General features: G+C 38.7%; 1 protein-coding gene and 3 pseudogenes across 1 annotated transcript; all 4 read right to left on the reverse strand.

The window, feature by feature from the left end:
* Positions 1 to 1,831, reverse strand: LOC149025948 (aldehyde oxidase GLOX pseudogene; annotated as a pseudogene).
* A 3,358-nt stretch (positions 1,832 to 5,189) lies between these two features.
* Positions 5,190 to 6,041, reverse strand: MT3 (metallothionein 3). The gene is made up of 3 exons (XM_089143225.1): positions 5,898 to 6,041; positions 5,730 to 5,777; positions 5,190 to 5,476 (listed from the first exon to the last, which is right to left on the reverse strand). The coding sequence occupies exons 1-3, from the start codon at positions 5,942 to 5,944 to the stop codon at positions 5,377 to 5,379; spliced, it is 195 nt and encodes a 64-aa protein (XP_088999351.1). The 5' UTR covers positions 5,945 to 6,041; the 3' UTR covers positions 5,190 to 5,376.
* Positions 6,042 to 8,377: 2,336 nt separating this feature from the next.
* LOC149025950 (aldehyde oxidase GLOX1 pseudogene) lies at positions 8,378 to 10,335 on the reverse strand (annotated as a pseudogene).
* Positions 10,336 to 12,946: 2,611 nt separating this feature from the next.
* Positions 12,947 to 14,782, reverse strand: LOC149025951 (aldehyde oxidase GLOX pseudogene; annotated as a pseudogene).
* Positions 14,783 to 15,431: the final 649 nt, after the last annotated feature.

The following is a 15,431-nucleotide window of genomic DNA, read 5'->3' on the forward strand; positions in this document are numbered from 1 at the left end:
TATATTCGTATGGTTGAAAAATAACTACTTCAATATATAAACTGAACTGCTTTATAAATTAAACTTATTCCTTAAAGTACAAATTCTTATGGCTATTTTAGAAACATAATAAACATAAGAAAAATTATGGAATACATCACAAGAGTTGAATCCATATCCCCTCACTAGGTATACTTTGATGAACTAAGAACAAAAGATAATACCCAGGAGGTGCCAGGAACTTTGAATTTGGAGTCGTCACTGCAACGGTATACGATGTGTTCGTCAATGCAGTCACGTTAATGCTATCCAACACCAACAACCTCTGACTCATAGAGAATGAGTGTGTCGCGAAAGATGGAGCCACCATTGTCACCTCTATCAAGCTTTGGCTCACCTGGTTCTTTGCCGAGAACTGAAGTAGAAATTGTTGTCCATAAGTCAGCTTAGTATATGATACTGGGCTGTTGATGGTTGGCCGTAATTTCGAAAATGACGAATCCAAATAAGCAGGTGAGAATGCCTCCAAGCTTAGCTCCGTCGGATAAAGAACGCCGGTGAAATTGTAGTACTGATGGGGATTGCTTCCGCCCACCAGAACTCGTCCGTCGCGTAGTAAGATTGCAGTGGAATGATACATACGTGGAATGGTGGATGGGTTTAGCGTTTGGAACCGAGACCCGGCTTGATCATCGGGTTGATATAGAACCGGGTAGAAAACCGGATCTCTTCCATATTCCCACCCGGCAAGCCCTCTAGCAGCCCCATTGATGATCAATACTTCTCCATTTGGGAGTAGGATCATGTCTCCCATCACCCTAGCAAGGGGCATTGTCTCCATGGTCCATGTCGGGTTCGGGTCAGTGATTCGGGTTCTTGCGCATGTGTCTAAGGCGTCGGTGAAGTTCCCTGAGGTAGCATCTTGGGCTGACTCCCATGGAGCTCCACCGCAGATGAGCACCTCTGCCTCAACCGAAGATTGGCTTATGTTCCTCAGTGGAAGAAGAACCGAGGAGCCCGTGAATGGGTAGGTCCGAGACTGATAATCTGGAACTGCAGGAAATGTTTTGACCACAGTGTTGCTGGTGTAGTTGAACAAGATAGCAACGTTGTAGGCGAAGACGAATAAGTTGCCATCCACGTTGAGGTGAACAAAAGGGTAGAGATTACTCGATTGTTCCAAGAACGTAAAGTTGAAAACCGTATTCGTGGTGGGCGATTTTGGATAGAACTCGTAATTGTTCTCTTGGCCGCCGATGACGATGATAGTTCCATCTGGTAGTATTTGATTGGTGGCGTACCAACGCCGTTGAATGAGTCCATCTGCAATCTCTTGCCAGTCACATGTTGCACACGGCAGGAATGTTCTTACGACACGATCGCCGTCGTTGAATCCACCGGTTTGGATTAGGGTTCCGTCGGCAGTAACGGCACCGGAAGAACACCAGGTGTCGGTTAAGATCGTAAGAGCTCGTATGGAATTATTGCGTACATCATATTCCGCGGAATGAGCAGTGCAGTCATACTGGAGAGCATAGTCGTTGGAGTCGTTTCGGCACTTTCCATCAGGTAAGGAGAGATTGGAATGGCCGAAATCGGTTCGGTCGAAGATAATGACACGATCGTTTTTGAGCAGCTGCATGTGCATGGCTGATATGCCAATGCTTTTCTGGACGAGTTCCCATTCACCAAGTGGAGTTGCTGCTGCTGCTACTGCTGCTGATGTCAAGGAAATGAGAACAAGAAAGAAGAAGAAACAAAGAAGGGAAGATTGAGGCATGGTGGCTTGCTAGGTTTGTGTTTTGATGATCTACGGGGAGAGGTAACAGGTGCAAAGTGGATGAGAAGTAGAATGGTGTTAGATGGTACTTAGTTTAGCCCTGAATTCTAATCTAATTTATAATGCTATTTTGGAGGGGAAGAGAAACAAGGTTAATTTGAATTATTGTTTTAATTGTAACCGATCGACAAAGACAAATTGGGAGTTGGAAGCCGTCGATTTGAGTTTTGAGTCTGACCTGGTCCTGCCAAAGTGGAGACAGCTTTGTTATGTAGTACATTAGCATCCAAAGAACTCGCCTTCCCAAATTGTTGTTGCATGTCTCACGCGCTCTCATTAGACCTAGCCTTTAAGAGATACAATTTTTTTTCTCTTTCTTTCATAAAGGTATGCTAAACATATAAGGCATAAATGTATCTTAAATTCTTACCCCCCAAAAAAAAAAAAAAAATTAGATAACATCATTTGGGGGGGTGTTAGAAAGATAACATCAAATGACTTTGGGGAACGTAACCTGTATGCCCACATATAGACCAAATGAAGAATATCTCACCTTAAAAATTTGTTGTGAAATAAAATGCTTGGAAATGAAAAAAGGGTAAAAAAGAAAAATTAGTCGTATAAAAAGACCTATTCCATGAAGATTAAGGTAGTTGGTAAGAGTATCAACTGCATCAATTCTTTGTAGGAAAAATTTGATCACAAATTACAATTTGTGGGATCCATTTTCCATGTAATGCATTGAGTGTCAACCACCTTAATTTTCTGCAGAATATGCAAATAGAATACTACTTGTTGGTGGTGCAGTCAACAAGACTCATCAACCAAGTGGTGCGGTGCCTAGACTATCGATCGCGTCTAGACATAGTGCTGGTTTAGTGTGAAATTGAAAGAGAGGGATAGTACAATGAGTGAAGACTAAATTAAAACAAAAAGATGAATATGAAAATCATGAAAAAACCTCGAATCCTACACAATTTTGTTTGGTTTTATGACAAAATTCTACTAGTATGTCATGCATTATTGTCACCAAGATGACAAATCCATGAATACCTAAATGTATAAATTAGTTATTAAAATATTATACGTTAAACTAACCTTCTTACTCATCCAATGTTTACACAAATATAGAGCTTTTATACCTCAAAATAAAGAGCAATTTCCTTCAAGAAATTTGCATGAAAAATTATAACTCGATGCAAGTAAGATGATTGGATGCACCCACACATCAAAATATCTTTTCTATTGATCAAAACTGCCTCGCAAAAGAATTTCGCTATATATTATATTTTTCCAATCTACCAAACAAAGAAGTTCAACCCAAGATATTTTATTTTTTTGCAACAACCCAAGATATCTGATGTAGACATTCATGCTTCTACAACGACCCAAATTATTTATTGTCAACATTTATTGTATTTCTCATTAATAATGTGATACGGCTTGTTCTGTCTGTAGACATTTGTTTATTAACTTGCGTGAGGAATAACGGATTTTATGATTGATCGTCTATATATTATAAACTGTTCCTGCAGGCCAATTACAAGATTTCTCATCAGATTCTGTTTAAATCATTAGTGTCTTCTATATATGTTCCGTGATACCCATAACAACTTGGTCACATTATTTCATGGTCAACAGAAGCTAGCATGAGATGGATCAGACGCATCAATAACCATTAATGGATCAACATGATCTTTGATTAAATCAAACTTGACTCTCCATATTCTCATAGTGTAGTTGGACCCACTGATGCACCTAATTTGTTAACAAACTCTCCCAACCCAACAAAATCTTAAAAATAAGGTGATACGCTACAATTTGTCATATATCAGACCATTAATATATATAATTCAATGGGTCAATAAGAATCTCCATATGATTTGGCCACTTTGCGTAATATATTAGTTTTTCATTTTTATGATATGTATGTATAGGATAATAATAGTATAATATTCTGACCTCCTTCTACAAAATACGAAACGTTTTCCTTGGTTATTGTTATTCGTTGCCCCCAAAGTCTGGCCCAACACTCTTCCTTCAATATTTTCTGCCTGAATTTGACGATCTGGTTAATGAGACTAGCATTTGAAAAAGAAAAGCAAAAAAGAAGGGAGACACCTACATGCTTTTCTAGCTTAAAAGAGATTGTTTGGCTTTCTATTCAATTTCTCTATGATGAAATTATTGTTCGGTTCAAATCCTAATCTAAAACCACATATTTAACAAGAATTTAAACCATTTCCAGTTCGATTCGGTTTGCCTGATTTGATTCAAATGACTTAAATCATGATATGGGTAGATAGATGTGCTTAAAGAGTAACAGGCTCTTATGTAAAGATAATAAAACTGAGGTTCTATATATAAAAAATTATGTATAATGATAATAATAAAATTAAGGGGGTTGAACCTTCGTTTCACCACATCGTTCGACTACTTCTCCCCTCTTCCCTCGACCTATGACTCCTAATCTTTGTGACTGCTTTGATGATGAGCTAAAAAAAAATGATAGTCGCCTTCTTTTCCATTAGAATACTTAATTAGTTAGGGGAAACGATGAGTATACCGTTATTTGTATTATTCTGTCTTATAAAAAAAAATGACGAATGAGAAAAGTCATGGAGAAAGAAAGAAAATGAAATTTAGGATTTGTCTTAACAGGGATAACATTGTAAAGTCACAAGAAATCGATGACAATATATAAATTATAAAATTATCTAACTATGAGTTAATGAATAGAATTTTTTAGAGGGGTGTATTATTGTCCAAATTTAAGAGAATTTTTTTTATATATATTTTTTAAAGGAGATTGTCGGTGCCAATTTGGCATAGTTATGGGATGTTTATGCTTTTATTTGCTCATTGTCCTGGACTATCCCTGAAATTTTACCAAATTTTTTTGAATGACTTGAATATTGGAATCTTGTTAAAGAAATTGATAGAATCGGAGAGGCAATCATGCACACAAATCCTTTCCTTCTTATCTATCCAGCTACTAGATGAACAACATTTGGAAGTACAAGGAACTGGACTGTTAGATAGTTTAAAGCATATTATGAAAATCTTCCCAAGTTAAAAGAACTGGAAACAACGGAGGTTGGTCCAAGTGGTAAGCAGCTTGGTCCGCTTAAGCAAGATTCAGGTATCAAAACCTTGTAGATGCAAAAAATCCTCGCTGGGAGACCCACCCACCACAGCCAGGTGTGCAACCCAGGTCAAACACCGGATTAGTCAGGGCAAAGCCTTGAAAATGGGGTTTGCAACCAAAAAAAAAAAAAAAAAAAACTGGAACGTCCGAAGCACAAGGATTTGGACGCTGAGAATCTGGATCCAGCAAAGTTAAAGTACCTCATAATCTAGTGGAAATTTACCATCTCAGATAAGTTAAAGCAATGAAAGCATGTTAGTTGACGATTGGAGGAAGTCCAGATTATACTAATATGACCCAATTACCATTAACCAACAAAGATAATTACGTTACACGGTTTCTAAGTAGGAAGCTCAGCCATGGCTGATACCCACATTAGCACACGGTCACACCTTATTAACCAAACACATATAGCATTATTATACTCTCGCTTTCCCCAAACTAGTATTTTCTTTTCCCTAATTATTCTTTAGTGTCCACAGGTGCAGGTAGTGCAAGAGCAGCCAGCTCCACACTTGCACTTGCCGTCGTTCTCCGCTCCTGCAACCTCAATCACAGCATCATCGTAGCTGTAACACACGAAAAAGAACAATCTCACATCAGATATAAAAAATCTAGATAAGAAAACTTGCAAAAGAACAAGCTTCCATGCACACGTTAGATCGGTATGAAAACTTGTAAGGAGTTGGCTAGACTTGGGAACCCTAATCTACTGTGAGAGTGTGAGGAACTCAATTTCTCTGTAAACTCTCATGTGGAGGGGGAGATTGTTGGGTTTTGTACGGAAGCACTTATCTGACACCGTAAGAGCAAAAAGCGTACCTCTTCTTGGTCTCAACGATTTCAATGCCATAGCTGCTTCCCTTTTTCCTGTGAGGATTCACAAACATGTTCATTCGATGAAAATTCAATGAAATATTGTTCATCAAGCATAGAAAGATGAGGTAAAGAAGCATATATAAATAGAAGTGATAAAGTAGAGACACTTACACGCACTGGCTCTTGTCAGCACAGTCACAGTTGCCACAGGTCGACATGGTGAGAATAGATCGGATAGATCAATGAAGTATGAGAAAGATTAGCTAGTTCGCTTGTTGTTGCTGTGCCTCTGATAAACTTGGTTCAAGCCGGCATTTATAGACAAAGTTTGGAAGGGTAGTCAAGAAGAGAAGATGAATTACTGTGAGGAACCTGTAAAGAGCAATCAATCCGAAGGAATCTCAATTATGTAGTGGGTTTTGTTGGCCTTCTGTGGTCCTCTAGTGTCATCTTCATTTCTGTTTTATTGTGAGAAGATAGAGTGGAAATATACATTCTATCTCTTTCTTCTTTCTTTTCTTGAAAATTGACACTGAAAGTGAGAAGACAAGAAGCCCGCACCCCACAATTGACTTTTATCCCGTTTCTTATATTCTGTGAAGAAAAAGAGAAAGGAGAAATTGATCGGTAAAGAGAAAAATGTTGATTAGGGCTCAAGATGGGATATAATATAATTTCACTTTGACAGAGTAAAGTCATTGAAAAAAAAAAATGTACACGTCTCTTTGTTATACACAGTAATGCATTTTCATATAACACGTGGAATATGTTAAACGGAGGGTTCAGATAAAAAAGGGGTGATTTGAAGTGAAAATAACTCAATTTAAGACCCGTTTAGCTGATACCCAACCATCTACACAAACTCATTTCAAACACTTACTCCCTTCAAAGAAAAAAATGTTTGAGACATCTCCATCGGTCCCCCTCTCGGTTGAGAACCCGTCTCTTTTGCACAAAATTACAACTTTTTTTCTTCTTTCAAAATTGGAAGCAAAAGTAGAAATAGACATTTTGTAGAGGCAGTGGTGGAAGAGAAATCTCGACTTTGTAGAAATTTCTGATAAGGATCCACCGTCAGAACCATTTTTGAGAAGAATTCTCAACTTCAAAAAAAATGGAGGAAAGAGAGTGAGAAAGAAATCCGTAGAAATTTTTGAGAAGATATCCAACTTTTATAATGATTTCTGAGAAGAAATCTCAACTTGCAAAACCTAGATTCTTCCTCTCTTTTTTTTTTTTTTTTTTTCTGTTTTTTTTGTATTTTTTTTTTTTCCTTCTTCTGTATGTTCTCTGTAGTTCTTATTAATTCCTTTACATCCTCCGTCTTCTTTCAAATGGGGCTCCTCTTTGAGAAGAAATCTTAACTAGCAGAAATCTAGATTCTTCTTCTTTTTTCCCCTTCATGTTCTCTGTGGTTCTTATCATTTCTTTTTCGTCTTTTGTCTTCCTTCAAATGAGCCTCCTCTCTCCTCTTGAGGAGAAAAGTCTCAAACGGAAATAGAAGTGAAGAAGAATGCCACATACGGTCCCAGAAAAAGGATGGAGGAGAGGGAGTGGGAGGGAATTTGCGGGTTGAAGAAGATTTGAAGTGGGGTCTCAAAATTAGGTTTTTTGTTTTCCATTTAATTCATCCTTTTTTTAATTAGAACCCTCCGTTTACCATATTCCATGTGTCACTGTGTGAGTGTGCACTGCAATGCACAACTAAAGATTTAAGGATTTCCCCCCTCCCCCCCAAAATCATTGTTATAACTTTTCAAATGGCATCAGCTGGATGAAGAAAATCAATCTTTTAGGGGTAAATGATAAATTATCAAAACTAAAGATATTTCCACTGTTATGGATATTTATAATAGACCTGTCTGGTTGATCAAAGAAGAACCGGACCGATCAAATCTTGGCCGGACCATGAATAAAACGAAGGCACTAAGCAAGTTATACAATTTGAATTATATCCAAATTCCTTAAAGATAGGGATAAAGATCCTGATCAAGTCGGGTCACTCTTAGAATCCAGATCAGACTCCACGACTACAATCCAAGTAATACTATCTTGGTGAATAAAGATTCCTCTCCCGGGAAGCTAGCAACAATTACAGAGTTCTATTTGAACTCCATTATTGCACAGTTAAGGTAACCTCTCCTAATATCTATAAATACCCACATATTCATCATTAGGATGTATGCACTCTTGAGTTATTGAATACTTTGAAAGATTGAACTGGTTTCCTTTGTTCGTTTGAACTAACTTGGTACGTCGGAGACGAAACTTGACCACACCGATCGAGCACGTTTTTGCAAGTTTGAACGATCAACCAGAAGAGACCGAATTCTGCATCAACATTCACTACTTGTTGAAGCTTTACAGAAATTTAATGAGTTTCTTTTTTTTTTTGTGAAATTTGAGGTTCATTCCCACCAGCTTTCACTCGCTCGACTACATCTTCCAGGAAAGACTTTTAATTAATATAGGCAGCCGCCATGTAGTGTTTTTTTTGCTTTTGTTTTTTTGTGGCGCTGTTCGTGTTTGAATTTTGAAGTGCCGTGAGCCTGTATACAGATAAGCATTAATAAACGTATAACTAGAAGTTAGAAGTTAGAACCATCCGTTTAGCAAGCTACGAATGGGGTCCTGTGCGTGGGATACACGTAGAAGCTAAGAATGGGGTCCTGTGCTTGGGATACACGTATCGAGAAGAAAATTTACGTTGACTAGAGAAGATAATAAATTACAAAGAATTCATCATTAAACAAAAGAAACAACTACACCTCATCGATCAACTGAGAAAATTAATTAATTGGACAAACTTTTATTTGGTTTGTTGTTCCTATTTGGAACACTATAATGCACACGATAAATTCTACCAAAAGAAGAATAATAATAATAATGCACACGATAAATAAGTTGGTATCTAGCTACGATGTATCAGTGGAGTTGGACCCAAATACCTTCACTAGGTATATCTTGATGAACCATGAACAGAAGGTAAAACCCAGGAGGTGCTAAGACAGCTGAATCTGGAGCTGTGATTGCCGTTGCATAACTTGACCCCCTCAATTTAACCAAATATCTTCTACTCAGCACCAATAGTCTCTGGTTCATGGAGAAGGAGTGAGTTGAGAAAGATGGAGCCACCATTGTTGCAATTAATCTCTTATTCTTCACCCGACCTGACAACGCGAACCGAAGCACAAATCGCTGCCCATATCTTATCTTAATATACGTTTGTGGTGCGATGATCCTTGGCCGCAATGCTGCAAATTGTTGATTCAAATAAGCAGGTGAGAATGCCTCTAAGCTTAACTCCGTTGGGTAGAGAACACCGGTGAAGTTATAGTACTGATGAGGATTGCTTCCTCCCACTAGAACCCGACCATCAGGTAGTAAGATTGCGGTCGAATGGTACAGCCGTGGAATGGTGGTAGGGTTTTGTACTTGGAAGCGCGACCCGGTCGGATTATCGGGTTTATAAAGTACCGGGTACAACACCGGATCTCTACCCAATTCCCAACCTGCAAGTCCCTTTCCAGCACCATTGATGATCAAGACTTCACCATTGGGGAGTAAGATCATGTCACCCATCACCCTAGCAAGAGGCATGGTTTCCGTGGTCCATGTTGGGTTTGGGTCAGTAATCCGGATCCGCCCACATGTATTTAAGGCTGCAACGAAATTCCCGGAAGTGGCCTGTTGGTATGAATCCCATGGAGCTCCACCACAGATGAGAACCTCAGCTTCGATTGAAGCCTGTTCCAAGTTCCTCAGGGGGAGCAGAACAGAGGAGCCCGTGAAAGGGTAGGTCCGTGGAAGACCACCTGGAATTGCTGGGTAAGTTTTGACGATAGAATTACTTTTGTAGTTGAACAAGACAGCTTTGGTGTAGGCGAAGATGAATAAGTTGCCATCTACATTAAGATGAACAAATGGGTAGAGATTACTTGTTTGCTCTAGAAAGGGAAACGCAAAAACACCATTAGTGGATGGAGTTTTTGGAAGGAACTCGTAATTGTTTTCTTGGCCACCGATCACAATGATACGTCCATCAGGTAGTATATGATTGGTGGCATACCACCTTCGTTGAGTCAGTCCCTTTGGAAACTCCTGCCAATCACACGTACTGCATGGATTGAAGACCCTAACCGCACGGTCACCGTCGTTGAATCCACCAGTCTGGATGAGAGTGCCGTTGGGAGCGACGGCGCCGGAAGAGCACCAAGTATCGGATTGCACCATAAGTGCGCGTACAGAATTAGAACGTACGTTATATTCGGCGGAATGGGCAGTGCAGTCATTTTTGAGAACGAAGTCGCTTGGGTCATTTCGACAAACACTTGGAGGCAAGGGGAGCTGGGATTTGCCGAAATCGGTACGATCGAAGATAACGACGCGATCGTTATTCAGCAATTGCATGTGCATGGCTGAAATGCCAATGCTTCGCTGGACGAGTTTCCATTGCCCAAGTGAAGAATCCCCTGCTGCTTCTGCTGCTGATATAACGGAACTGAAGATAAGAAAGAAGGAGAGACAAAGAATGGGAGACAGAATCATTGAGCAAGTTCTGCTGCGTGTTACTCTGCCGTCCTAGGTAAGAGAAGAATGAAGAATTGATGCTCTTGATGAAGTGGTAGGCTTTGCATTCGACTTGAACTACTTAAATACTCTTCAGGGGGAATAAAATATTTTATTTTCATATTAAATAACGAGGTTGACGTCCATTTGTATCCTTCCTGCGATCCTGCTGTATGTGTTTACACGACCTAGTCAGTCACCCGGCCAACCACAAAATAAATTAAAAAAAATCTTGCTACTTCTCCTACTCCCAGTCATTTTTAAAATCCCCCCTTCAACTACTTCCCCTTCTCCGCTGCCTCTCCTTATTTTTCTTTTTCTCTTTTAAATGAAAGAGCATTTTATATAGATTATAGAGGGTAAGGAAATACTACATATATCGTCAAGTCCATGAACTTTTCACTAAGAGGTGTTGGTCATTGTCGATTGAACAACTCTCTTATGGTCACATATCATTTTAATCTTCATTGTCCTAGCTCTCTTAACGTTATTACCACACATCTTCATTACTATAACTCTACATATATCAAAAGGCAGTGTATAATAAATGTATGTTCTATATTAGTTTGGCTCTCATGTATATGTTTATTATTTATTAGTATATACAGCTAATTTAACCCACTCCATATTTATTGTCCATTTTAGAGATGGTCCCCTTCATAAATTTGTTTTAGTGGCAGAAAGATGTGGATAAAGAATATGAACTCCATTGGCCCACTTCATTTCCATTCGACCCCAATCCACCCACAACTTGTATACAGAAACCCTAAACCCATTAAAATTCTCTACCTTACTTCTCAAAATGCTCCTCTCAAGAATCCCAATATTTTCGTTTCTTCCAAATTATTTAGTGCCAGTATTTATGATTTTCATTTAAGTAATATATCTATGATTTTAATAGGAATGCAAAAAACATGATTTCACTTATAATGCCAGCCAAGACAGGCAATTTATTAATCGAATTTATGATACATTGGAATCACGATTCACAAATATCAGTGGTGAAATAATTCAACACGGCTTACTACTTGAAAAGAGTTTGTTGAATATTATAAACAAAGAAATTATGGTAGTTACACAAATATTTTCTATGTCAAATTAATAATTTTGTTTCTTCTCCCTCCCTCTACCCGACCTCTTCTACTATGTATAGGATTTGGTATAATGATTGGTTTGTATATGTCGATAGAATTTTGTATTCTTCTTTGATTGGTTGGTGTTGATAGACTTTGATATTCTTGTGACTTAGTTGGTAGTATATACTAATATCCTTCACATATTATATATAAATTATAAGTTAGGATATGATGAAAAAACAAACAACTTTCATTTAAAAGATTAATTGTAGGAAAGTGACATACACATATATCATGCATTGCACTATCATATATAATTTTATTATTTTCTTTTTCCATTGACTTCAAACCGAGCACCTGAGGTTTCCAGCGTACCTTCCCATATACTGGTAATTTCAATGAGTCTAATGGAGCAATTCATTTTTCTCAAATAATTATCAATTCTTCTGGAAAATGACTACTTGATAAACAAGTAAGAATTTTTTTTCAAGATGAACAACATTATATTATGCAACAATAGTAATTCCAACTTGTGCATAAGAAAACATAAAATTAAATCACTTTTTTTTTTAATAAAAAATCAAATTTGTTAAAAGAAGGAAAAATAGATTACAAACAACATAAAACACTTATACCCACAAGAATGGTGATCACTTGTTCTAAGTTTATGTACTAGATCTCTGTCTAGGTTGTTTTTTTCTCTGAAGAACACTGAAAGTGTAATGGAACCATTTAAAAATATAATACTTGCCTGGTGTCTATGGATTATGCTCAAGCGTACGGATCGATTATAGGGCAACGCAAGTGACAGGGAAGTTTGTTAGTCTAGAGCCGATCAGTGGATCGATCGGCTCTCTCTCTCAAGAGCATTTTTACTGGATCAGCTTCAATCACTTGGGTTCAAAGAAGCAATCCACGTTTCTGGGTTCAGAACCCAGATAGGTACGCTGAATAATATATATTGTAGACTTGGCGTGGCTTCAATCTTTTCTTGCTACTTTGATTATTCGTTCACCCCCATCCCTTCCTTTCTCTACTTAGATAATTTGTTAACAATATTTTTCTACTCTTCAGCCTATCTTAATTTCATCATTGAACACGTCATCACCCTTGACGTTGACACAGATACTCAATGTTACATGCTGGCATCAACTTGCAGGTGTCTTCATCAAAACTTCTAAGCATTTATTCAATAGTTCTCATTCCAACCTTGACGTGTTTAAGTCCCCGCTTCGTATGGGGGTGTAAATGGGGACCACATGGTGATATGATATAATTCACAATTAAAAGATGTGTGATATTGTTTATATATTTCTTGTATTTACTATGAAATTGATCTATTATTGTCGGTTCAACTTTAGTGTCGCGCATTAACTGTATTGTCAGTGCTGCTACCGATCGAGATCGAAATCGCAGTCAAATATTACACATTACATGCACAACATTCAAGTCACGGCCTATTATTATCCTTTTTGGTCCTACTTCCAATATGATTTAATTGACTCATCATATATACTCCTAACAGAAAAACATACGCACCAGCGGTAACACATTGTCTGTCTTGTTTATTTGGAATGATACTATCAACATATGGGCAGGAAGGCTGTTTCAGCCTTTACATTGTGAAACCAGAGATTACATTATTATACAAATTAAGACTAAAAAACCTTGAAAGCAGAAAAAAAAAAAAAAAAAAAAAACTAAATATATACCCACAACCGGTTTTGTTGCTGGTTACTCCCACTAATAAGTAAGATACTACATATGATCACTGGATGTGTACCCAAATTCCTTCGCTGGGTATATCTTGATTTACCAGGAACAAGAGATAGTACCCAGGAGGTGCTAGGACTTTTGAATTTGGAATTGTCACTGCAATGCCATACAATGTATTTGTCACTGCAACCACTTTCTTGCCACTCAACACCAACAGCCTCTGACTCATAGAGAACGAGTGCGTCGTAAAAGATGGAGCCACCATTGTCACTCCTACGCCGCCCTTCTGCGCTGGAGTCGCTACGGAGAAGCGTAACACAAATTGTTGCCCGTAAGTTAGCTTTGTATATGAAGCCGGCGAGACGATTGTCGGCTTTAATGTCGAAAATTTCGAATCCAGATAAGGAGGTGAGAATGCTTCTAAGCTTAAACCCGTTGGATAAAGAACGCCCGTGAAGTTATAGTACTGATGGGGATTGTTTCCTCCCACTAGAATTCGACCATCACGTAGTAAGATAGCACTAGAATGGTACACACGTGGAATGGTGGTCGGGTTTTGTACTTGAAATCGAGACCCGATTGGGTTATTGGGTTTATAAAGAACCGGGTAGAACACCGGATCTCTGCCCATTTCCCAACCGGCAAGTCCCCTTGCAGCTCCATTAATGAGCAAGACTTTGCCATTGGGAAGCAAGGTCATGTCACCCATTACCCTTGCAAGGGGCATAGTCTCTATGGTCCATGTTGGATTCGAGTCGGTGATTCGGATCCTCGCACATGTTTTCAAAGCGCCAATGAAATTCCCCTTATTGGCCTTCTGGTTTGACCCATGCGGAGCTCCACCACAGACAAGTACCTCAGCTTCCACTGGTGACCGTTGTAAGTTCTTTAATGGAAGAAGAACGGAAGAACCCGTGTAGGGGTAAGTCCGAGGCTGACCATCTGGAATAGCTGGGAATGTTTTCACTACAGAGTTGCGAGTGTAGTCGAACAAGATAGCTTGATTGTTGGCCAAGATGAACAAGTTTCCATCCACATTAAGGTGAACAGATGGGTAGAGATTGCTCGTTTTATTTAGAAAGGGCAGAGAAAATGCAGCATTTGTCGATGCAGATTTCGGGTAGAACTCATAAGTGTTCGCTTGTCCACCAATCACAATGACTCGTCCATCTGGTAGTATATGATCTGTGGCATACCAACGTCGTTGGTTGAGCCCAGTTGGGAACTCTTGCCAGTCACAAGTGCCACAAGGCTTGAAAATTCTGACGGCGTGGTCACCATCATTGGTGCCGCCGGTCTGGATGAGGTTGCCTTCGACGGAGACAGCACCAGAAGAGCACAAAGTATCGGTTAGGACCATAAGGGGTCGGAAAGAATTGGTGCTAACATCATATTCAACTGAATGAGCAGTGCAATCACGACGGAGAGCGAAGTCTCTTGGGTCATTCCGGCATATTCCAGCAGGTAAGGAGAGCTTGGAAGGGCCAAAGTCAGTGCGGTCGAACATAACGACGCGATCGTTGTTGAGCAGCTGCATGTGCATGGCAGATATTCCAATACTTTGCTGGAGGAGTTTCCATTGTCCTTGTGGAGCTACTGGTTTAATATAATTGAGTATGAGAATGAAGACGAAGGAGAAACAGAGAATGGGAGTTAGAGCCATCAAAGTTAGCTACGAATATAGCTATAATTAAGATGGAGAACTAACGAAAGCTTGAAGAACGTATGTACCTGGGTTGGCCCTTTTAAATCCAAAGAACTAGGGTAAATCTGAACGAGGTTTAATTTTGTTTTGAAATAAGAAAAACAATGGATCGGAAGTAAGAAAGATGTCAATTTCAGCTGTTTTTACTCTTTCCTTAACGTTGCAAGAAACCCAGTTTCCTTTTCTTATATCCAAAAAACTTATGTTCCAACAACTCCCTCTCTTCCTCGGCAGTCAGAAGCAAAATGAGAGGCTATTTGCTCTTGCATCTCGTGCTCAAATTAGTATCTGCGAGTCAGAACTGGAGTGCCCTTCTAATATAATTCTTTATCTGTTACGTCTGGAGGAGAAAAACTTTGAGCTAAAAAAAAAAAAAAAAAAAAAATTTAAATAACACGCAAGTGCGTAACGTAATTTTCTGCTCATCAGTGTGCAACGATGGCTATAATAAGACAAGCATATCAGCTTTTCAATTTTTTACTCTTTCTTACCCATGTTAGACTGGTTATATGTGGTGTAACATTATCAACATGAATAAGATAAGTTATGTAGCAATCGGAAAATATAGATAGCGATATTGTCAAATGAATAAAACATTAGCTAGTATTTCGATAACGACATCAGTTCTTCAATATGAAA

This window comes from Hakea prostrata, chromosome 2 (genome assembly GCF_041222555.1).
Source record: "Hakea prostrata isolate BN-2017 chromosome 2, UWA_Hpros_2, whole genome shotgun sequence".
Taxonomy (NCBI): Eukaryota; Viridiplantae; Streptophyta; class Magnoliopsida; order Proteales; family Proteaceae; genus Hakea; species Hakea prostrata.

What these genes read in the sequence shown, in the direction of transcription:
- MT3 (XM_089143225.1), bottom strand. Translation starts at nt 5,944, where the DNA reads ATGTCGACCTGTGGCAACTGTGACTGTGCTGACAAGAGCCAGTGCGT. An exon ending in GCTGACAAGAGCCAGTGCGT is followed by an intron (nt 5,778 to 5,897) that starts GTAAGTGTCTCT and finishes GAATCCTCACAG; the next exon opens with GAAAAAGGGAAGCAGCTATG. An exon ending in ATCGTTGAGACCAAGAAGAG is followed by an intron (nt 5,477 to 5,729) that starts GTACGCTTTTTG and finishes CGTGTGTTACAG; the next exon opens with CTACGATGATGCTGTGATTG.